At 37.4% G+C, this 25251-nt stretch overlaps 1 protein-coding gene across 2 annotated transcripts; it reads right to left on the reverse strand.

Moving 5' to 3' along the window:
- Window positions 1-588: 588 nt before the first annotated feature.
- On the reverse strand, window positions 589-4708 carry LOC111879136 (sphingosine kinase 2). Of its 2 annotated transcripts, XM_023875612.2 has the most exons (10): window positions 4293-4708; window positions 3817-3939; window positions 3616-3716; window positions 3410-3482; window positions 3182-3268; window positions 2977-3054; window positions 2347-2417; window positions 1218-1487; window positions 968-1090; window positions 589-835 (listed from the first exon to the last, which is right to left on the reverse strand). In XM_023875612.2, exons 1-10 carry the CDS (start codon window positions 4609-4611, stop codon window positions 644-646), a joined length of 1437 nt encoding a protein of 478 aa, XP_023731380.1. In that variant the 5' UTR covers window positions 4612-4708; the 3' UTR covers window positions 589-643. The 2 variants fall into 2 exon arrangements, with proteins under 2 accessions (XP_023731380.1, XP_023731387.1); XM_023875619.3 differs by lacking the exon at window positions 4293-4708 and having other exon boundaries at window positions 3410-3485; window positions 3817-3840.
- Window positions 4709-25251: the final 20543 nt, after the last annotated feature.

Genomic DNA, 25251 nt, shown 5'->3' on the forward strand with positions numbered 1-25251 from the left:
AAAAATCTATTGCAAGACAAAAATCATACTTTTTACTATAAGATGGTGATAAGTTCAACGTTGTTGTATATATTTATTTATATTTGTATTTGCATTTGCATTTTTATTTTATTTTTTTTGTTAGAAGTCTCTTACGGTAGTAGTATCTCCTGTCGACCATCTCACCTTTGACTAATGTAATGTTGTTGTATACAGATAAATAATTAATTAATTAATTAAAAAAATACTATTTATAACATGCATTAAAGTGGGGCTAATTTCAATACGACAAATTGCTAATATTTGTCCCCCACCCAAAAAGGTGAATTAACAACTCGCTCTTGAATCTTGATATCTCACGTATGCAAAAGAAGAGAATGTCACCATCATCAAAAATAACCCTAGAAAAGGGTGCAAGTTTCAACAATATATTGTTTGATGGAATGGAATTCAAGTTTAAGAATCGGAATCAAATGTTTTGTCTTTTTCTTCAATTTAGTTCAATAGAATACCGGATTTGAAAAAAACTATATTGTAGTTTCTCTTTTTGCATTTTAAAAATAAAAAATCATCGAATGTATTAATAAAACAATATGTGACAAAAACAAATAATAATAATAATAATAATAATAATAATAATAATAATAATAATAATAATACAAATTTAAATAGGCGTAAACAATGTGGCCAAACCTTGATCCACAACTATTTTCAGCTTGTCATAAACCATTAAAGACTTTAAGTGACACTTATATGTTCCCTTACCTCTTGCCAAAACCTCACCATCGGAATCAATGATTCCCTCCTTTGTTGAATCACTTGTCCTCGAACCAGGCTCCAATACAACCGCCTTCACCTTTCCACCATAAAAGTCAAATCAAGTAATTAAAGATTCCAGTGTCAAATGCAAGAAATCGCAATGTACTTTTATTCAAATATTGCATTTTTTTTTGGAAACATAGCATATATATATTTCATTCATACTCACCTTGATATACAAAACGTGTGGTGATTTTACGTAATGGCCATTACTCATTTCAGACATTAAGGATATCAAGGCTAATTTTGGGCAATCACGCATTACAATCAAGTCTAGATAACCATCATCAAACTACACATCAAAACAAGAAAAGGAAATAAGCAAAATATGGTTATAAATTAAATGTAAGAAATATCAACTTTTACAATACACAGTAATAAGAAGAAGAAATAAAAGTATGAAGAAGAGAATAGAGAACCTTGGCATTAGGTGCAGCCATGGTGTTTTCAGCACCCCAAGGAACATTGTGAAGCCAAATGGAAATAAAAGGGCCATTAACCTTTCTCCAAATTGAATTCCCTAAGTCAACTTTAGGGCCATGGTAACCATGTTGTTGGGAGATAGGAGGTTCCATGGAGATGGACTCAACACCCAAATTGCTTGCCTCTCCTACATCTTCAAATCCAGGAGCAGGCACAAATGAAATACACCCGTTGTATTTTCTTAACCTTATAATCCTTTGAAGACCCTGAACAAGTAAGTTTTTGCAAAAATCATCAAGTCGGGTTCACCTTAGGGCTTGTTTGTTTCATATGCCTCTTACAGACTGTTTGATACCACTATTAGAAGCCTCTGATATATATATATATATATATATATATATATATATATATATATAGGCCTCTTACTGGGGTTGACAAGATGTTGGATCTGACTTAATCAGCAACTATCAAACAGTCTCTTAGGTTGTGTTTGGTGTGTCACAGCTAACTTATTTTTCGAGCTTTTTTAAGGCTGTGTTTGGCGCGCCACAGCTAGCTGATAAGCTAGCTTATTTTTCGAGCTTTTTTATGTTGTCGTGTGTGGTAAGCCAAAAAGTAGCTTATAAGCTAGCTTTTTGAAAAGCTACTTAGACTAGCTTTTTATGAGCTTTTTTAAAAATTTCCAAATATACCCTTTAATTAATTATAGAAACACACTCTTACATGTCCTTTTATGTAATTTTATATATTTCAATTGGCTTTTCAGCTAGTTTTATCAAACGTTATTTTTTATCAGCTAGTTTTTTATTTAACAGTTAGCTTTTCAGCTATCAGCTAGTACGCCAAACATGGCTGAAATTGTCATGTTTGGCAAGCCAAAAAGTAGCTTATAAGCTAGCTTTTTTAAAATTTTCCAAATATACTCGTTAATTAATTATAGGAACACATTTTTTTAAATATCCTTTTATGTCATTTTATATTTTTCCGCTAGTTTTTCAGCCAGTTTTACCAAACGACATTTTTTATCAGCTAGCTTTTCTGCTAACAGCTAGCTTTTCAGGTAGTATGTCAAACATAGCTTTAGTATGAATTATCAAATGCAAAAAGAAAAGTTGTTGAACTTACATAGAAATCCATTCGAGCACTTCCCATCCACCGATATTGCTCAGACTCAATATCTACATCTGCTATCAGTCCTTTAAATTTTAAAAAGAATAAAAAAATAAATAAGCGTTTATCAGTGACTATTTAAAAATTAAAAAAAAATAAAATAAAATAAAAAACAACAACAACAACAATCCTGATTTTAATTCCTTGATATTCACTTCCTTTCTAATAGAATTACCCTTTATTGTTTTTTTTTTGTTCACGAAACTTTTTCAAATACTTTTAAAAACTACTAAATCATTTTTGTATTAAATTTTTGTTCCCGAAACCTTTTTAAAACTATTATCAAGTAAAACATAAATCATATGTATCAGTAAACATAGACATAGATTTATCCACACATGAAAACAAATTACAAAAAAGTTAATAGTAAAAACAAGAAATCAACATACAAAAGAGTACTTCAGTTATTTATACAAATGAAGGAAGGATAAAAAAAGAATTCCAATCACTGGTAATAAGATTTTATGAATTCAATAAATTCAATTCCAGTCATTTGCAACCAAAATGGAACAAAACAGAATTCCAAAAATGCCCTTAGAACAAAAATGAAAGTTTAAAAGTTAAAATACTTGAGTAGTATATTACCCCATGCAAGCATCAAGACACTAAAAAACTTTGTCTCCCCTTGCCAAATAGTGGCCACATCAAGAGAACGTTTATGCCCTGCCAAAAATGGAACATGCAATATAAAAACTTAAATTAAGTCACATGATTTGTAATCTAAAATATGAAAAAAAAAAAAAAAAAAAAAAGGGAATGCAAAAGAAATGATCAAAAAGAAAAACCATACCTCGGATTGTAGCTAGCATAGCATAAGCAGCTGTACATGGTTGACCAACAGAATCTAGAAGAGATTTTATCATGCCATTTCCAGTACCTTTATCATATATTATGTTCATGTCAAGTATTAGGTAGTGTTTGAGATGATGGAATCAGAAAAAAGAATGGAATGACTCATTCCTGAAGGAATTGTGTAAAATATATATTGATAGCAAAGGGGAAGAAAACATGAACATACCTGCAGGTATAACTCCAATAGCCATCTTCAGTGCTGCTTCCCAGTCTTCTCTTTCAAGCAATCCATTAACAACCTACTAGAATTTCCAACCCATGGAAGAAAGGCAAAGAGGTTAAATTGCAATTCAAGGTTTACTGATGTTTTAATTCGATTTCATATATAAGGTTTTTTTTGTTTCTTATGGAAGATATGCATAACAAACCAACCTCAACCAATATCCCATCTCCACTAACACAGATAATACCATCATACTTTGAAAGATCCAATGTATGAGAAACCTCCTTCGCATGAAGCTGATATTTAGTTTCTGAGGTTAAAAGAAACCTTAATGAGCATGATTAGACTACAATAAATAAAATGTGTAATGCATGATGATTAAGAGATGCAAATGGAAGTATGAAACAAACCTTGTAAAGTATATTCAATATTAGCATCATCGAGTATAGGTTTTACATCATCAGTGAAAACCTTGGAAGCAGATCTCCTTCCTCCAAAAGGGTTAACAAATACAAACAGCTTCTTTGGTCGACCTGTCATGACAACAGACAACCATTTTAAGAGATATGAAGAAATAAGTAAACTGTTGATTTCAATCTCACCTTCCAGATATATGTAGATATGTACTTGAACAAAATTTGATGGATTTATAACATATAGCAGAGATGTTTGTCTTCAACATCAACTCAGCAACCAAAAAAATATGTCTACTGCTAAAGCTTTTCGCTACTACAGTTACATTCATCTATTGAACGATAATTCGATAGATTTGTACCAAAAAGTTTCAGGTTTACGAGATTTTCAAGCACTAAGCTACATTTTTCACACGTTATAAATACGCATACATGAATTCGGGCATATTAATTGGGGGAAGTTGATGAACTACCTAATGAGTCAACGTATCCTTGAATCTTCTCGCACAAATTCAGTCGCGAATCCTCCAACAAAGGCTCGAAGACGAAGCTCTTCCTCACCAAATTCCTTGTGCTACTTCCAAAGCAAAATCCACCACCTTCGGTCTCAATGAATGACCTAATTATGATCTGTTGCCCAACTATTGACACTCCGAGAACTTCTTTCTCGACGGAGAGGCATTGAAGAACATTCTGGTGATCGTACCACTGGAGTATCCCGTCGGCGGACAAAGTGAGTGCTGTTTTGCTTCCGTTTACTAGAACTTCATCGTAGAGTATGTGTTGATCCATCGGATATGATTCCGCACCTGAAGGTTCGTGAAAGCGCAGGATATGTTGCGTGTGGGGCGGAGTATCCGAACTAATCCCTGATTCATCGTTGGTTTTATCTCCGGAGTCCAGAGGATGGAATAATCCACGTTTTATATTAGCCGTCACAAAAATTACAGGGTAATTGAGTAAACGGGGAAAATACGGCTATGGTCAATTTTTTTTTAGGTATTTCAAAATTTAGTCATCAAAACACACTTTTCCGGTTATGGAGGTAGTCCACAGAGAAAGCTTTACGGGGCTCCACGAAACGACGAATTCTTTACGGAGAGGGGATATTTTCAAAATTTTCCCCCTCTCCTCTTTGACAAAAATGGGTCTCCTCTTTGGTCCCTGGTCCCCCGATTCCTCTTCCACTTTGAAATCTCATTACTGTCTCCGCATCGGAAGGCTATTCAGATTTTCTGGCGAGGACTTCAAACCAACGACTTCAAAGACGTTATTTTCCAGTGACAACGATTTGAACCAGTAAAATTCGGCCCCAATTGAGCGCAATTTCCCCAATATTTTCGTTGATGGATACGAATCCCGGGTATTTTTTACCTTCCCCTCTTTGAATTAATGTCGTATTGTATAGATTAAGATTGAAATATTATGAAAATCCAATTGATAACCTTAAACATGTATAAATTTGGATTTTAGGATTAACATGTTTTGAATTTGGGAATATCCATTCTGCGGAGGGGTATGTCACTCCGCAGAGGGACCTCCACGGATTGACGTAGTGTCCTTGCGGAATGAAACAAAAAGGGAAAAAAGTGTCTCTAAGGAGGTGTTGGTCACTCCGCAGAAGGGTCTCCGCGGAATGACCTTAGAAGGCGTTTTTCCCCTTTTTTGTACCATTTTATATCAACTGTTTATTATATAAAAGTACGTTGCTATTTATTTAATAAACTGGATTAGAAAAGTAATTTTGAAACCTTGTTTTTTATTTTCAATTACTAACGTTTTATATTAAATTAAATGTATATGTTTGGTAGCACAATGATCTCAATCAAAAAACAGATTTAACTTTAAAAGACGTGGTCGGTACGATCATTAAAGACTATTTTTTGCGCCTAACACAATCGCAACTAGTATTAGATTTGAAGCTTCGTCGTTTGGAAGATTCTTAGGAACGCGTGTCCCCCATGGTGACCATTTACTTGTGCATTTGATTATGTTGCATGAAATAAGGTCGCAAGAAGTGTTTGAAATTGGGAGGTTTCTTTTTGAGATACAGGGGATGCAGTTGGATTTTAGTGAAACTGAATATATTTTGATTTGTGGTTTAAAAGTCGGTCCTTATATGGATTTACTCCATGACAAAAGAGACCAGTCAAATTCAAATCTTCGTGCTTGGTTGTTTCCAGACATTACAGATGCACGTTTGCGACTGAAAAATTTAGAAGACTACATTATGTCTCTGAATTATTTGTCACTTCAGGATCAAGATGATGTAATGTTTATCCAACTTGTTTTTATGTTGAAAGGTCTCCATGGACGGGACGTTAAAACGGGCATTCCCGCGGCAGTATACAAGTTTGCTGATAATATAGATGATTGGAACAGGTATTACATTTAAAAACTGTGTATAAATACTATAATAATTATAATAAATAAATTAAAAATTGCAGGTTTGCATGGGGTACATATTTTTTGACCTATACTTTGGGGTTGATGCGTGGAATGTTTGAGAAAATAAAAAATTTTAGAATATTCAAGCATACCAATCCTGAATCCAAGAAAGTACATAAGTTTATCGTTGCTGGTTTTATGCTTCCGTTTAAGGTTAGTTTCTAATGCATTTAAATAGTTATCATACTTTCGTTTTTTATACGATAATAACATTCTACTTCGGTTTGTACTATATAATATCGTTGTACTTTCATTTTTATACTATAATAGCATCATACTTACCTTTTTTTCCATAGATATGGATTTTGGAGACATTCCCAGAGGCAGCCCAGTATTATATACGCACGCCGACAGAAATGCCACGAATGAGGTCGTAGAGAAGTAAAACACCTTTATCTTGGGTTCAATGTCGTCGAATAATCAACGTGTCTGTGGTATGCTTTTTATATTATAATTATATATAATTACAAATTTCAATGTTTTTTCATGTTAAACTAACAATCTGATTTTTGCAGCTTAAAAACCATCCTATTGTTGTCATGGAAAACGCGACAGAGCTCATGTTTCTGTTTTATATTCGCTACATCAATTGGACTCTTAACCATGAAGAGTCCCCCCTGGCAACGTAGTCCACCTATTGTTGGCTTGCCTCCTCGAAAAAAGAAGTACAAGTCGGAAACATATTCAACTGAAACTGCCACAAATGCTTCTTCCATGCAACAACTTGAAGTAGAAAGAACTTATATGTCAAGCGAAACATCAACAAGGTCGGCAAAGAAGAAGAAGAAGACGAGCACAAAGGCATTGGTGAAGCGTCTAATAGGTGTTGTAGCTGAATTAACTTCTAAAGTAGACCGTGTATTACAGGAAAAAGATGAACCAGATATAGGGTTTGGAGAGGAGGAGGACATGGTAAATGAAGAAGAGGAAGAAACATATTATCATGGTACACAGTTGGAGTATGATGATACATATACTCATGGTTTGGAGGGGGAAGTTGGGCGTACACCTACGCATGTTGAGCCGTCATTGGACGTGGGTGAACATCACAAAAAAAAACAGTGACTCCTATTGTTAGGCCTCAACGAAAGAGGGGTGTTGCATGGTATCAGCGGATGCCGTTCACAGTGGTACAAAATTCATATTTTAATTTTGGTGTATTTATAAAATATTACATTATTGATAATTATTTAACATTTTAATTTTTTAGATGCAATCCACACAAAAATTGAAGAAAATCATCAAACCAAAGGAAAAAAAAAGGAGTGGAGAGTCCTGAAAAAGCAAATGAAGACATTATGAATGAACAGAGTAATGTTGTTTCAAATCATCTCATGTTATACAGTCTTTATGCTGCTAGTACGTTAGGTTTTTGGAAAGAATGGAATATGATATATTCCAACCTCAACACTACACACAGGCTGCATATACTCCCAATGGATGTAGAGTTTTGGTCAAGGTTACTTGTAGTTATTGACTCTGTGTGGTTAATTTCTTCGGTAACATTCGTTAAATTTTAACTATTTTTTTAGAAAATAATTTATATAAAAAAATTTGTAACATTTTTATCTTAAAATTTACAACATATTGTGATATGGAGTGGCTTGCTCATGGAAAGACGGTCGACGAACACAAGGTGGACGATATACCCTCAAGAACTCAATTTGCAACCCGGAAAATCATTTTTTTAGGAATGTAGCAAATGGTGTTAGAGACTATCCTAAATGGAAGGATGTGAATATGGTTAGTTAAGTTTAATAATTATTTATTTATGTATATAATATTACTAAATTTACGGCTATTTAATTTTTTTGTTTGCAGCTTCTATTCCCCATAAACGTTGTTGGTGTCCATTGGTTTTTGGCAGTGCTACATTTAAATACTAAGTACACATTTATGATTCAACACGATCTATGAATTTCTTCTCAAAGTACCTGATTGGTGGAGAATTCAAAAGTTTTGGGGATAGTATTATCTCATAGTTAGATGTGATTGAGTACTGGAACGATTTCCCCGATGGACACAAAGCCAACGCAGCTATGGAGTTTGTTGATACTATAGACGCCCCAAAGTAGGAATAGATTGAAGATAAAGGGGATTGTGGAGTACTCGTATGCATGTTTATGGAAATGATTGTTTCGGGGGTACCGGTGAAGATTAATAAGCCACGTAGAGATGCGGGATTTCTCTATAGAAATAGGATGACAAATATTATTTGGGATACTATATAACTTGATTTTAGGAACTTTGTATATATTAATATGAAATACTTTTTTTGTTAATTTTGTTTAATATAAATATGTGTTTTATTTATTTTTGTTATTATATATGTTTCATGGACTCCCAAGTCACTTCCACGAACTATCATTTCACTATAAAATGACTCAAAAATGTGTATCATTTCATCTAATCTATATCACTTCGTCTACTTTGTATCTTTTACAATGGGTTCAAAGTCATGGACCGCTAAGGAGTATTTGCTTCTAACTCGTGCATATATTAATGTCTATGAGAACAGTAGTTTGGACGATACAATGTTTTGGCTCCTTTTAACCAATACCTTCAACACTGACGTTGAAACCACCTTAGAAAACCATCGCAACACGCTTGATATAGCAGTAAAATTGTATGAATTGAAAACAGAAGTTGTGTTATTCAACGATCTTTATAATAAGATTGAAGACGCACGTGTGAATGATATTGAGAAAGAAATCTTTGAGGCAGCTAAAGAATAATACAAATTCATTAGCAACGGAGAGATTTTTTACTATGAAGCCCCTTGGAATATTTTGAAAAATCTCTCGTATTTTTAACTAATACTGCATTTTGTATTGCACTTGTATTGTTTTATTTATATGTAATATGGTTGAGTTTTTTTTTTTGTTGTTTTTATTATGTTATTTATCCTTTATTTTTTAAAACGTAATGCACCAACAAATATTACGATACATTTAAACAAAAAAATCATTACAAATAACATAAAAACATTACAAAAAAACAGAAAAAGAAACATTACAAATAAGATGTGCGACTGACAAACATTACAAACAAAAGAGTCGTCTACATGAAAAAAGGTTTATTTTGAATGAGATTCCAAATGTCAGTATACTCGAAATCATTTCCATCAAACTCGCACAGGTAACATTCGTTCACGTCTTCAAAAAGTATCTCATCGTCTGCATGAGAGCGTCGTATTTTCTCATAATTGTAGCCTCGATTGAATCATGTGACTTTATTCTTTAAATCCATCCATTTACTAACAATATCGGGTTTTAACCGTTCTTGTCCTTGTCCCACCTCATGGTTGAACATAACTATTAGGCGAGACCATTCATCACCAACAAGGCAATGAGGGGAATCCATTGTTGGTAGACCCTCGTAAACGGTAATCCAGTATTGTGTTAGGACCAACACCTTTGTTGTCGTCCATGGAGATGTACCATTTGTTGGAGCTACTGCATTTGACGGATTTGCTACATTCGAAGAAGTTGGTACATTGGACGCCATTTTGTGAAAGGATCCCTTTTGTGAATAAAAGATGTGAATTTTATATAGATACAAGCTTTATTATATGACAAGATAGGTTACGCGGACTGCCAAGTTAGTTATGCAGACTGATAAGGCAGTTACGCGGACTGCCAAGTTAGTTATGTGGACTGATAAGTCAGTTACGCAAACTGCCAAGCCAGTTATGCGCACTGATAAGTCAGTTATGCGAACTATCAAGTCAGTTATGTGGACTGACAAGTCACTTACGTAACCAATCAAGTCAGTTATGCGGACTGCCAACTCAGTTATGCGGATTGATAAGTTAGTTATGCGGATTGTCAAGTCAATTATGCGGACTAGGGATGTCAAAAAGTCCTGTGGGACCCCGATCCCGTGGGGTCCCCGTCCCGTATAGGGGCATTTCTTAAAAAAAATCGGGGACGGGGGCGGGGGCGGGGGCAAGGTTATCCCCCATTTTGATTTTGGGGGCGGGGGCGGGGGTTGGTAGTCCCGTCCTGAAACCCCCGTGGGGGCCCCGTTAATAAATTATATAAATTGACATATATTAATTATATAAATATAATAAACAATAAAATGATTTTTACGTACAAAAATTCTACAAAAAACATGTTTTAAGTTGTTTGTAACATGTAAAATTATGTTATAAATATCTATTTGTTACCCAAAAAATAGTTCCTTTTAGCCCAAACAAGAACTTCTTTTAGCCTAAATAAGGTAGCCCAAAATCAAACGGGGGCGGGGGCGGGGGTCAGAAGGGGAATTCGGGGGCGGGGGCGGGGGTGGAAAGGATGGAGATTTCGGGGGTGGGGGCGGGTGTAACGCCCCGTTTATTTAAATAAAATTAGTAAATGTGAGTCTCGGACTAATTTGTGAAGAATTTTGGAAGTCAGGGTTTAAAAGAGTATGTTCGGGATTAAATTGAAAAGGATTACGGAGGTCAGGGTCTGTTTGGTATGTTTTGGATTTAAGTTGAGAAGATTTTATCGGGTCGGGGGCTAGAGTGTAAGTCTCGGGCTTGATTTGAAAGGAATTTCAGAGGGCAGGGTTGAATTGGTAAATTAAGGACTTTGTTTGAAAATGAATCTGGTAAGGGGGACTAAACTTGTTAAAATATTACAAGTTTGAAGAAAGAACACGGGTGAAGCCTCGTCATTCCTCCCGTGTATGAAGATATAACCCAAGCGAAACCCTAAACCTAATCCTTAGCAGCCGCCACCTTGTGACTCCCCAGCCGTCATCTCTCCCAACCTCAAGCCCCCAATCACCGGCTGTCACCCTCCTTCTCAGACTTCCGGCGCCGAGACTACCACCATAAACCTGCTGCCGCCGAGCCTCCACTATTCTTCTTCTCATTCTCCTCCTTCAGCCGCAGTTGTCTTCATTGTCCCTGTCAGGCGAGACCGACGAGCTCGTTGTTCCAGCCGACACCGCGACCGTTGTCAATGCCAAGAAGCCGTCGTGTTATCTAGTTGTCGACGAGGACGAGAGGCCGCTACTCCGACGTGACTCAGTCATTAGGATCGGGAAAGATTTCATGGTTAGGTCGGTATCTCGTATAGCCGACAGATGCGAGCCTTGAACCGATACGGGGTTAGGGAGGCCAGTCGTGCACGTCTCGTAAGCGTCGCCATTTTACCTCTCTCGTCCCTACTCTCCTGCTGTGGCGCTATCTCCGAGAAGGCATGGTTGCTGCCGTCCAACAGCCGCCGTTGTTGCCTCTTGGGTTGCTGCTGCCATCGATGAGAGCCACCAGGTGGGTAGCTAAGCCCTTGAACAAGTCAGAATCGCATATGTGGGTTGTTGATGGTGTTGATACTGGATAATGGAATAGGTACCCACCATGGCCGCCAGCCATGGTGGTTTCCGCCAAGCACCGCCGCCGGCCACCATGGTGTGGTTGTGTGTGTGTGTGTATAAAGCATTGTAATTGTAATTTCCAAAAGATTAATGAAATGAAATGGAAAACCACCACCCTAGGGTGGTGGCCGCCGCCCTTGAGCCGCCATCGACCACCACTACCTGAGGTGGTAGTAGGTGGTGCCCGCTAGCAAACCCTAATGGGCTTAGATATTGATTTTGGGCCTATTGGGCCATGTTTGAGTGGAAACCCTAATTATGAGTATTGGGCCTTAGACCTATTGGACCCACTTTTGGGCCATTGGGATTGGATTGTGAATTAAGCCCAAACTATTCCATGCCATTTATCTAGTAGAGTAAAGAATTTAATGGACTAAGTCCTTAATGAGCTAATTGAGAAAATATTAATATTTGGGAATTTATCAGGACACACGAGAATTATTTAATAAGTGAAATATTAAATAATAATCATTGGCAAAAATTAATCTAAGCAATAATGGACTTAATGGATTAAGTCCCTAGTGTGTTAAGTCCTTAGTGGGTTAAGTAAGAAACACTTAACCCTAGTTATCATTTGATGTGAAACCCTAATTTCACATGGGCTTTGTGTTGGGCCATCCGAGAATAATCAAATGGACTAGAGTAATTAGTTGGGCTTTAGGGTAAGGCCCATATGAAGGATTGGGCCCAATTTGGAAAATTGGGCCATAGATGGGCCATAGTTGGGGCCTAGATGGTTGTATGATGTTGGGCCCTAGAATGATACATGTTGGACTGGACTGATCAATTGGGCCTTAAGGGAAGTCCATGTAGAGGTTTGGGCCCAATTTGGAAAATTGGGCCATATGTTGGGCTTTGATCCCTAGTTGACTTTGGGCTTATGGATTGGGCCTTGGGCTTAGGTAAGCCAAGCTAGGGGTAATGTAGTAATTACCCAAAGTATGTATTTATAGTTATGTGTTAGAACCCAATTATTAATTAGGTGTTATCTTGGTGTTGGCAGTTCGGGAATCTATTATCTAGTAGCTAGAGGTTGAGTCTGCGGGACTTCGGCAGTGTGGGATTTTGTCTACGGGACTTCACGAGTTTCCTTCCATTAGGAACGGGTCTATGGCCACAATGTCGGCCCGTTTAGTTAGCAGTAGTTCCGGACTTCAGTCCGATGCAGTAGTTCAGTATGCTTGATGTCTCTGTGATTCAAGCGTGTTTATGTGTTATATGTTCCGGACTTCAGTCCGATGCAGTATGTGTTGGAATAGTGTTTAAGGCTGCAACTATATTAGGCAAGTATTTGACCCGATTGTGCATGGTCCTTTTGGGTTGCCTTCACCATAGCAACTTGGTAGGATGATTTATTATGAGAGAATAAATATTATTAATATATATTATGAGAATAATATAAGGAATAATAATATTGGTATTTGATTAATATAAGTCATAAATTAATTAGGATTAATTTGGTGACTTAAAGAGATTAATTAAATAAGAGGGTATAAACTGTCAATTGTTTGATAATTACACTTTAGACTGTAAATCCTTAAGAGATAGGGATTGGACGGATTCTAGAGCTTGGGATAGCTCAAAATCGTCCAAGGCTTATCTATGGTAAGGATTTGGATTGCTTTAAGGAAAGGATTATCCCATTAGGGTTTAAGGTGAAACCCTTAAGGAGTCTACAAGTATAAATAGACCCTATGGCAAAGGGAAATCGGCATCTTTTCTCAAGTAAGAAAACCCTGGCCGATTTCCTCCTCTCTCCTCTCTCTTAAATCATCTTCTTTGCTTATTGGTATTTGTAAGCCATTAGAGGAGTGACAATTGTGACTTTAGAAGCTCCAAGACAACAAGATCAAACAAGAGATTCAAAGGTAAACTTCTAAATCTGATTTTGTATTGTTTTATACCTAATTAGTCATTAGAAGTCTTGGATTCAAAGCATGTTTAATTAGAAAACCTAGATCCAAGCATTAGGGTTTTGCATGCGCACATAGGAAAGTTCTTATGGCTAAAACCCAACAGTGGTATCAGAGCCTAGATTGGTTTCTACTAAATTGTTGCTTGTTTGTTTGAAACTTGTGTGCAAAATTCGAATTTTGTGTTTCTATGTCGTAAACTCAACGAGTCCCATGGTGGACTCGACGAGTTGGCCTGACTCGACGAGTCCAGTTGGGAACTCGACTAGTTCAAGCGTCAAGAAAGGCCAGATTCGGGATTTTTCCATACTTATCTTATGGAAACTTACCTTTATCATATTAGATCAATCTTAATCCGATTTTCTGATATATATGACTAAAATCTTGATCTAATTAAAGATATTTATCAGCTAATAAAATATTTAATTTCCTTATGTAATAATTAATTAATTATTTTGATTAAATTGGTAATTATCTTGCAAGAAATAATTAAATAAATCAAATATGGATAATTATGGAATTAATTGTTAATTGAGATTATTTGTTATTTGATCCTTCGTGTTTTAAATGTTTAAAACTTGTCCTCAAGTTTTGATATTTATGTTTTGTGATTAAAAGTTTTAATTTAGACAATTTAAATTTCAAACCCTAGATTTTAAAAAGGTTTAAAATACAACCCTATACTAACATAATATTACAAGATTAATATATATATATATATATATATATATATATATATATATATATATATATATATATATATATATATATATATATATATATGTATAACTAAATGCTAGTCTTACCGTTTGTCACACCCCGAAAACCAAAGGCGGAAACATTTCCGGGGTTGACTCCACGTTGAGTATCAAATCCAATGCACATAGTAAAGCAGTAATCACAAAACATTACATTACATAATATTGTTTACATCTGTTTAAAAGAAAAGTTGTACAAGTGTTTTACATATGTAATATGAACAAAAGTAAAGACGAGTCTTCGGGACACTCCGTCTTCTCCAAAAGGTTGTGGTGTACCTGTCTAACGCTGACCTGAGAATACAAGCAGTTTGAAAATCAGCATAAAGTTGGTGAGTTCATAAGCGGTTTAGTTTTGAGAAGAACGAGTTTCCTTTACTTTCTGAAATAGTTATTGTTCAAGAAAATCCCATATTTTCTTATATAATGGTTTAGTTATCTTTTGTTACAATTTCAAAAACAGTTTGTTGTGTTACTCCAGGAAAAATCCCATATTTTCCTTATAGTTTTAGTTATTCGTTTGTTACTTTATTCGCTTATGTTTTGTTATACTATCCAGGAAAATCCCATATTTTCCTATGTGTTGAATTGGCTATTTGATTCTAAGTTCGTTACTAGTTGTTATGTTATCCCAGGAAAATCCCATATTTTCCTATGTGTTGAGTTGTTTGGTTCTTAGGTTTGATTTCAAAGTATTAGTACTTACCATATGTGTAGTATTAGTTAGGTATTCTAAACTCCTAGATATACTACATTCGTATGACTATAACCTACAAACTTAGTTGTATTTTTGTATATTTGGATTCACCAGAAAAGTACATTACAGTATTTTCGTTTATTCTGGTGGATTCCAAAAGAGTACATTAGTTGTATTTTCGTATCTCTGTCGACATTCTGAGGCGGATGTAATCGAAACTCAGTAGAGGTCCAGAGGCGTACTTTCGTATTTGGAACTCTGGTGACGTTCAAGGCGTACACTAGCTGTATATTCGAAGTCTTGTTGTCATCCAAAGGCGTTATTTCGCATTCGTAGTCCTAAGCCTATTCGTATTCGTTCTATCATATTAGTTATATTCGTTATTCGTATTCGTACTTAGTTATATTCGTATTCGCATTCGTTCTATCTTATTAGTTATATTCGTTATTCGTATTCGTACTTAGTTATATTCGTATTCGCATTCGTTCTATCCTATTAGTTATATTCGTTATTCGTATTCGTACTTAGTTATATTCGTATTCGCATTCGTTCTATCCTATTAGTTATATTCGTTATTCGTATTCGTACTTAGTTATAATTAGTATGATTTCTTTTACAAAAGACAATATAATTACAATATTTAAAAGAAATTTGTATTTAACCTGCAGTTCAAAACATCAGTTATCACAATCAAGACATTTAGTAAATAAACCATTGAATTGAAAATCAGTTTAAGTACAAAATATATTTGTACTTTTGCTTGTATTCCCCCCCTGAAAAACAGTGAAAAACACGGAAAAAGGGTAGGGGTATGAACTCACCGGACGCGAAAATGTGTCGATTTCGGATGCTAAACATTGAATCGAGGCCTAATTACTCGCGATGTCCCTATGTAAAATGAAATAATGTCCATATATATCTAATTAGATTTACAATCACTAATTATATGGAACATTATACTCCAATGAGATTAAACACCCCAAAACGAGTGTTTGGAGTGACCCGGGTGACATCTACGGACGGGAATTGAAGCGAGGGACTTGGAATTTGAGTTTACTCCCCAAGAGTAAACTCCCTAATGAAGTTTACGGCCTAAACACCCATTCCCCATGAGTTTACGGCCGTAAACTCATGGTGGGGTGGTTTATGGTGCTTAAAGGGTCACAAATGGCTATTGACACTTGGAAATGCTTGGAATAATTTTACCTAAGGCTTGGATTGAATTAAAATCACCAAATACAATCCTTAAGGGAGTTTACGGCCTTGGCATGGGGCCTATGGCCGTAAACTCTCATATCTCCTTGAATAATTGTTTTTAAGGTCCCAAAATTAATCACATGTGATTCTAAAAATTCCTACAAGCCTAGAAATGAATTTGTGGCACCATTTGACACACTTTTAGGAGTTTACGGCCATGGGGCATGTTCTATGGCCGTAAACTCTCATATGTGAGGTTTTGATGTGTTTAAAGCCCTTAAACTATTTTTGGTTGGTTCTATGATTTATTCCAAGGCTTTTGGTGGTGTTGGATGGCTTTCTAACACCTTAGAAGTGAGTTTACACCCTTGTTTAAGGAGTTTACGGCCCAAGCACAAGAATTGGCCGTAAACTCACACAAACCCTTCAAAATTTATGTTTAAGGTGTTCTAGGTCCATTTCCAATATTCTAAAAGTCATATCTAAGTCTTGTTTGAGCCATGGAAGGGTTTAAGGGCTTAAAAACCCTCTAAATTAGAGTTTACGGCCTAGGCACCTACCAGGGCCATAAACTCTTAAACAAGGCTCTAAATCATGCTTCAAGGCATTCTAAACTCATTCCATAAAGTCATCTAGCCATATCTAAAGTCTAATTGTGGTTTGGAAGGGTTTTGTTGCTCCAAAAACCCCATTTATATGAGTTTACGGCCTAGGATAGTTCTAGGGCCGTAAACACATGATGATGGTCCTAATCCATAGATTATACTCGAATTTGAAGGCTAAAGAGGTTGTATAGCATGCTAGGGAAGTTACCTCAAAGATTTGAAGCCTTAAACTTGAGATTTGGACCTTTAATTCTAGTTTGAGGAGAGAGGTTGGGGTGATAGTTGTAGAATGAGGCAAAAGCTTCAAAATGAAGTCTTAGAACACTTTAAATAGTGTTCGGTATTTGGACACGATGAAATTTTACCCGATACCGGCTTTAGACGGGGCTTTTGGTCGCACCCGGCCAATTTGCCGTAACCCGATATGGTTGATTCTAGAAATGTTCAGATCATTAATATGAGACGTTAGAATGAGTTCTAAGAGTATTAAGACACTTATTAAGTCATAAAATAAAATATTCAATAATGACTTAATAAAATGCCGAAATCGGAAACGAAATCGGAAACGGTGATTGGATGATTGGAACGAGTCGCGAAAAGGGTTACATTTAGGGATATGAATTTCGGGTTGTTACACCGTTAGTAGGCCTCATTCACGAAGCCGATCTATAGGGTGGGTATAAGGTTGCGGCCTATAAAATGGCGCTTAATGGGTGTACACTCACACCCACCGCTTGCTTGATCGGTGGAGGGTCGTTAGCCGAACGGGTAGGATAGGGCAACCTCATCCTCTCATTAAAAGTATAATATACAAAGTAGCTACATATTTTTTAAAATTTCCCAATCTTAGTTACTTTAGGAAAAGTGAATTGATGCAATCCCATGAAATTACACTTTGCACCCTTGCTAAGAAGTTAGTGGAGCGTGTGTGGTTTACCGGCACATCGAATAGGTGATCGTTACAATGAAGGCAAACAACGCTGCTGCTAGTTCTTTCACATTGATGAGCCTTTTTCAAAAGGTCACCTTCGATGGAACGAAATTTAGCGAATGGATAAGGTACATTCGCACCATTGCTCGCTATGAGGATAAGGAGTATGTCCTCGATGAGAAGCTCGAGAAAATCAACCCTGAAATCGCTACTCCGGCTGAAATGACCGCTTTTGAAACTCATGAGCGAGATGCAACGAAGGTACATTGCATCATGATAGCCACCATGAACTCCGAATTCCAAAAGTCCTATGAGGACATGTACCCGTACGAGATGCATCAAGACTTATTGGAGAGATACCACCAAAATGCGAGACAAGAGTGTTATGAGATTTTCACTAACATGATTTCTGCTAAGATGGGTCATGGAGAGTCTCTTACCGTGCACCTGCAAAAGATGCAAAGGTATGTCGACCGCCTTCGCAAGTTAAATGTTGACTTTGGGGAAGACTTGGCGATCGACATGGTGCTTCACTCTTTGCCTCCGAGCTACAATCAATTTAGGATGACCTACCACATGAACAAGGAGGAGGTCACCCTAAGCAAACTCCAAGGTCTTTTGAGGGTTGCTAAGAGCAACTTCAAGGACATGTCTGTTACACCAACTCCTAATCCGCCTGCTGCTCCTGTCTTGGCTATTGGACAAGGAAAGGGAAAGAAGAGGAAGGCTTCGTATAAGAACTATCATAAGGTTAAAGCTCGAGATGGTGCCTCTTCTAGTGGGACCAAAGTTGATCTTGCTAAGCCCTGCCCTAACCCAAAGGAGGCAGAGTGCCACCACTGCCACAAGATAGGACATTGGAAGAGAAGCTGCCCAGAGTACCTGCAAGCCATCAAGGATGGAAAGATCAAACCATCTTTCGCAGGTATATACACAATTAAATCTAACAATGCTATTTCTTGGGTTCTTGATACCGGTTGTGGTTACCATATTTGCTCTAATGTGCAGGGACTAAGAAGAAGTAGGGATGTGGAGCAAGGAAGGATCAATCTAATCATGGGGAACAGAAGATCGTCGCCTGTGACCAAGATTGGAGTGTATTCTTTAGTGATTAGGAATAGTTTATGTTTAGACTTGAACAATTGTTGCTATTCGCCAGAAATGGCTAGAAACATCATTTCATTTCATGGTTTGTTTAGACAAGGTTTTAGATTTTCTTTTAATAATGAGAATGGTTCTATTTTAGCTTATCTAAATGGTGTCTTTTATTTTGAAGCTATACCATGTAATGGAATATATGAAACTGTTATGATTGTTGATAACTTAGGAAATGATGTTTTGAACATAGATTCTTCCAATAGTATGGATAGAGCATCCTTGTGGCATTGTCGTCTTGGACATGTCAACAAGAAACGCATAGCCCAACTCCAAATGGATGGAGTGTTGGAGTCATTCGACCTTAGGGAAGATGACACGTGCGAGTCTTGTTTACTTGGAAAGATGACCAAGTCACCCTTCACAAGTACATGTGAGAGGGGTGAGGGTCTATTGGACCTAATACATACCGATGTATGTGGACCGTTTAGATCAACCACAAAGGATGGGAACCGCTTCTACGTGACTTTTACCGATGACTATAGTAGATATGAGTATATCTATTTGATCAAGCAAAAGTCAGAAACTTTTGAAAAGTTCAAAGAGTTCAAGAATGAAGTGGAGAATCAATTGGGCAGGAAAATCAAGATGCTTCGATCCGATTGAGGAGGAGAGTACCTAAGTCTTGAATTCCACGATTATCTCAAGGAGTGTGGAATAGTTTCACAATTGACGCCACCTAGGACACCACAATTGAATGGTGTGGCAGAAAGGCGTAATCGAACCTTATTGGATATGGTTCGCTCTATGATGAGTCGTGCTTCACTATAAATCTCTTTTTGGGGGTATGCCTTAGAAACTGCCGCCCATATCCTTAACCGAGTCCCTACTAAGAAGGTTGCCAAAACACCTCACGAGATGTGGACAGGGAAAGCTCCCTCGTTGGCACATATCAAGGTTTAGGGTTGCGAGTCTTTCGTAAGACGAGATACTCACGACAAGCTAGAACCTCGAAGTGAGCGATGTATTTTCATCGGCTACCCGCATAAATCCTTTGGATATCTCTTCTATAGACCGATGGACAATGTTGTCTTTGTTGCGAGGAGAGGAGTTTTCCGAGAGCGAGAACTCATAATCCAAGGAGACAGTGGGAGGCAAATCGAGCTTGAAGAGATTCAAGAGTCGATAGATGAAGGAACCTCTACCGCTGGCACTCAACCCGAGGAGGAAACTCCAGTTGAACCGATTGACGAGTCCTTACCTCTTAGACGTTCCGATAGAGTTAGAGTTCAACCCCAGTTTTATGGTTTTCATATTACTACCAAAGGGGATACGTATATTAGTGATGGTACACTAATAAATCTTGATGAACCTAATAGCTATAAAGAAGCCATGGCAGGCCCGGAGTCTGCGAAATGGAAAGAGGCAATGGATAGCGAGATCAAATCCATGTATGATAACCAAGTTTGGAATTTGGTTGATAATGTGCCCGGGCGTAAGACCGTTGGGTGCAAATGGATCTTCAAGAAGAAGACCGACGTGGATGGAAACGTACACACATATAAAGCGCGTTTGGTCGCGAAGGGCTTTACTCAAACTCCCAGAGTTGACTATGATGAGACCTTCTCACCAGTTGCGAAGATAAAATCTATTAGAGTGATACTAGCTATTGCCGCATTTCATGGTTATGAGATTTGGCAAATGGATGTCAAGACCGCTTTCCTTAATGGGAAGTTGGCTGAGGATGTTTACATGGCTTAGCCAGAGGTGTTTGTGGATCCGAAGCATCCGAATAGAGTGTGTAAGCTTGAGAAGTCCATTTATGGACTTCAGCAAGCGTCTCGCAGATGGAATCTTTGCTTCGATGAGAAAGTCAAAGAGTTTGGATTTGTACGAAGCGAAGATGAATCGTTTGTATATGTCAAAGCCAGTGGGAGTATAGTAAGCTTCCTCGTTCTGTATGTCGATGACATATTGCTCATAGGAAACGACATCCCGACTCTGCAGGAGGTTAAGTCCTGGCTCGGGAAGTGCTTCGCTATGAAGGACCTCGGAGAGGCTTCTTACATTTTGGGAATAAGGATAGTAAGAGAGAGAAGTAAGAGACTAATAGGACTTAGTCAGAACACTTACTTAGAGAAGGTACTAAAACGTTTTAGTATGGAAAACTCGAAGAAGGGAGAATTACCGATACAAAGTAATGCCAAGTTGAGTAAGACACAAAATCCGAGTACCGAAGCTGAAATAGCAGAAATGAGTTGAGTACCATACGCTTCCGCAGTTGGCTCAATCATGTACGCTATGACTTGTACTCGCCCTGATGTAGCCTTTGCTTTGAGCATGGTTAGTAGATATCAAGGGAATCCTGGCAGAGCCCATTGGATTGCGGTGAAGAATATCCTTAAGTACATTCGGAGGACGAAGGAATGGTTTTTAGTCCCCGGAGGGAGTGGTGACTTGAAGGTGCGAGGGTATAGTGACGCCAGCTTTCAGACCGACAGGGACAACTACCGTTCGCAGTCGGGCTGGGTCTTTACCCTGAATGGAGGGGCAGTGACCTGGAAAAGTTCCAAACAGGAAACCATAGCTGATTCAACATGCGAATCAGAGTACATTGCAGCGAGCGAAGCGTCAAAGGAGGCAATATGGCTGAAGAACTTCATCAGTGATCTTGGAGTCGTATCTGCCATAAAGGAGCCCATGGTGATTTTCTATGTTAATGAAGGTGCGGTTTCCTTGACCAAGGAACCGAGGGATCATGGTAGATCACGACACATCGACATAAAATATCACTTTATCAGACATCGTGTAGAAGAAGGACAACTCGTAGTGAAGAGGATATCATCAGAAGATAACCCAGCATATCCGCTTACGAAGGGACTGAGCAGGGTTAAGCACTTGCAGCATGCTAGGAGTATTGGGCTTAAGGATGATATTAGCATAGATTAGATAGTAGTAGTAGAAACGTGTAATAGATAAATGTAATTAACATTTGATGATTAAATAAAGGAGTTTTATTTATGAGTAATGTTACTGTCTTATGTTAATTGTTTAACTATTGTTTCATTTTGCATGTTTTGACTTCCAGAATAATTGAGTTTATTAAGAATAACCGAATTATTCAAATTGTCCACAATCGTTCATATGTTGGAAGTAGATATGAATGAAGATTGTCGTGAATTGGTGCGTAGATTGTCTAAATGGTATTAGACATAGCAAGAGATTGTTGCGACGTTCATGAGTGCTTATGAACTGGTTTTGAGCATTGGAACAAACCCGTGCTTGCTGGAATCACCTTATGGAATATGATATAAAAGGGGTGATCGCAAGACGATAATATCATATAGTCTTAAAACCTAGATATATGGTTTGTTATTTGTTAATTGTTGTACATTGATAATGCGAAAACGCATCAGTAACTCGGTGTTATAAAACGCATTGTTGTGTATAGTTGATTAATGAATAAGTAAATGCATATAAGTCGAAGTTTATCTATAACTTTTATCCTAAGAAGGTAAAAGCGATATCTCGGCCGCTTGGTGATTTGATTTGACTTATGTGCGGGGCCCGGTCAGAACTGAATTGATGTGTTCGATTAAGTTCCATGTCAAATAAATTAGAGATCGAGAAACCTAAATGCTTGACTAATCATTCCATAGAATTGTCATCATGATATCTAACAGAGGACTGTACGATCCCTTATCTAAAGGACAAGATTGATTAGATCAGAGTTTGACAGCGTCTTTGAGAGCTATGATTGCAAATCGAATTGTATTTGTGCATATAGTTACTAGATTTATCCAAGTGGGAGACTGTTGGAATAGTGTCTAAGGTTGCAACAATAATAGGCAAGTATTTGACCCGATTGTGCATGGTCCTTTTGGGTTGCCTTCACCATAGCAACTTGGTAGGATGATTTATTATGAGAGAATAAATATTATTAATATATATTATGAGAATAATATAAAGAATAATAATATTGGTATTTGATTAATATAAGTCATAAATTAATTAGGATTAATTTGGTGATTTAAAAAGATTAATTAAATAAGAGGGTATAAACTGTCAATTGTTTGATAATTACACTTTAGACTGTAAATCCTTAAGAGATAGGGACTGGACGGATTCTAGAGCTTGGGATAGCTCAAAATCATCCAAGGCTTATCTATGGTAAGGATTTGTATTGCTTTAAGGAAAGGATTATCCAATTAGGGTTTAAGGTGAAACCCTTAAGGAGTCTACAAGTATAAATAGACCCTATGGCAAAGGGAAATCGGCATCTCTTCTCAAGTAAGAAAACCTTGGCCGATTTCCTCCTCCCTCCTCTCTCTTAAATCATGTTCTTTGCTTATTGGTGTTTGTAATCCATTAGAGGAGTGACAATTGTGACTTTAGAAGCTCCAAGACAACAAGATCAAACAAGAGGTTCAAAGGTAAACTTCTAAATCTGATTTTGTATTGTTTTATACCTAATTAGTCATTAGAAGTCTTGGATTCAAAGCATGTTTAATTAGAAAACCTAGATCCAAGCATTAGGGTTTTGCATGCGCACATAGGAAAGTTCTTATGGCTAAAACCCAACAGTATGTAGTATATGTGTTTATACTAGTTGATATGTGTTATGCTATGCTATGATCAGTCAGTTCCGGACCTCGGTCCGATGTAGGGGACAAGGTCCCAGTTAGTCCGGGCTTCGGCCCGATGCAGTTTCCGGACTTCGGTCCGATGTAGGGGACATGGTCCCAGTTAGTCCGGGCTTCGGTCCGATGCAGTTTCCGGACTTCGGTCCGATGCAGGGGGCAAGGCTACAGTTAGTCCGGGCTTTGGCCCGATGTAGTTCCGGACTTCGGTCCGACGCAGGGGACATGGTCCCAGTTAGTCCGGGTTTCGGCCCGATGCAGTTTCCGGACTTTGATCCGATGCAGTGGGCAAGGCCCAGTATGTGTTTACATGTTATTGTATGGTATGTGGTAGTTTGGGGGAGCTCACTAAGCTTCGTGCTTACGATTTTCAATTTTGGTTTCAGGTACTCAATTTTTAAAAGAGGAGCTCGGGAAGATTGCAGTGCACACACCATTTTTTCAGCCTGGGATGTTTATACTCTGATATATTTGACAGTTGTTAAGATATTTTGAGATATATTCTTTATGATTCTTATATGACATTTGATGAATATGGTTTTATTACTAATTTAAAACGAAATTTTCAGACTGTATTTTTGGGATGTTACAGCGGGGGCGGGGGAACGGGAAAATTTTGGGGGCGGGTGCGGGGGATTTAATCCCCGTCCCGTTTTCCCCCGTTGACATCCCTAATGCGGACTGACAAGTCAGTTACGCGGACTGTCAAATCAATTATGCGAACTGACAAGTCATTTACGCGGACTACCAAATTAGTTACGTGGACTGCCAATTCAGTAACTTCTGTAAACTGACAAGTCCTTTCCGCAGATTGCCTAAATAGTTCTACGGAATAATGATTACAGATTCCTTTTAAATTGGACAACCATTTTCATTTTTAGAAGGTGTCGAAAGTTGTGAAAATGAGTTCAGTCAGTGAGGTATTCAAAAAAAGTTTCTCCAACCTACCGATTTTTTTTCATAATCTACAAAGAACCAATCCTAACACCTTCACGTGCATTAAAAAAGATTCGTACAATAGTTTCCAATTGTGTTTTGTGGCATTTGGGATGCGTGGTATGTAATCCTTTATAGTAAATTTTTTGTTGTTTAAAGTTGTTATATGAATAATATTCTTATCTTTACTTGCAGATTCGTACATTTCTCACGTCTATAATACCAATCATATTCGTTGGTCACGTACCTCTAATTGGGACGTACATAACATCCATGTACATTGCGGTTGCTTTAGATGGAAATCATGAACCCCTTCTCATAATGTTTGCTTTGGGAACCATAAACTATGACGAGTCATGGTTATGGTTCATGAGGAGGCTGAAAGAATGTTTAGGTGAAAATAGGGAAGTTGGTTTCATAAGTCGTATGTCTGATTCCATAGACTTTGCTGCTCAGAGAGTCTACCCTTATTCATATCATGGCTATTATTGTAAAAATATAGTTGAGAAAATACGCACTTCCACCGGAAGCAATACAGTTGTGGAGCAGTTGTTCTTGAAGACATGTAAAGCGTATGATATGTTTGATTTTTATGCGTGTTTGAATAGCTTACAAAATGAGGTGAATGGGAATGATCTTGACAATATTCCTATTGCAAAATGGGTACGGGCTTTTTTCCCTAATGTCGTTTCAATGTTAAATTCATTGATATTCCCAATGTTGTCAATTGGATAAGAACAAAAGGCATGAGTTACCCATAACAACAATCATTCAAATGGTCCATGACCTCGATGCAAGGAGTGTATGTTCAACGTGCAACATTCAGAGGTAATAATGATATGTTA

The sequence above is a fragment of the Lactuca sativa genome, chromosome 1, assembly GCF_002870075.4.
Source record: "Lactuca sativa cultivar Salinas chromosome 1, Lsat_Salinas_v11, whole genome shotgun sequence".
NCBI classification, from domain to species: Eukaryota; Viridiplantae; Streptophyta; class Magnoliopsida; order Asterales; family Asteraceae; genus Lactuca; species Lactuca sativa.

Excerpts from the sequence above, each read along its gene's own strand:
- LOC111879136 (XM_023875612.2), bottom strand. The coding sequence starts at position 4,611 with ATGGATCAACACATACTCTACGATGAAGTTCTAGTAAACGGAAGCAAA. Across the intron at positions 3,483-3,615 it reads GAGATGGGATATTGGTTGAG|GTTGTTAATGGATTGCTTGA; the intron begins GTTGGTTTGTTA and ends AAATTCTAGTAG. Across the intron at positions 1,091-1,217 it reads TGGCTGCACCTAATGCCAAG|TTTGATGATGGTTATCTAGA; the intron begins GTTCTCTATTCT and ends TTTGATGTGTAG.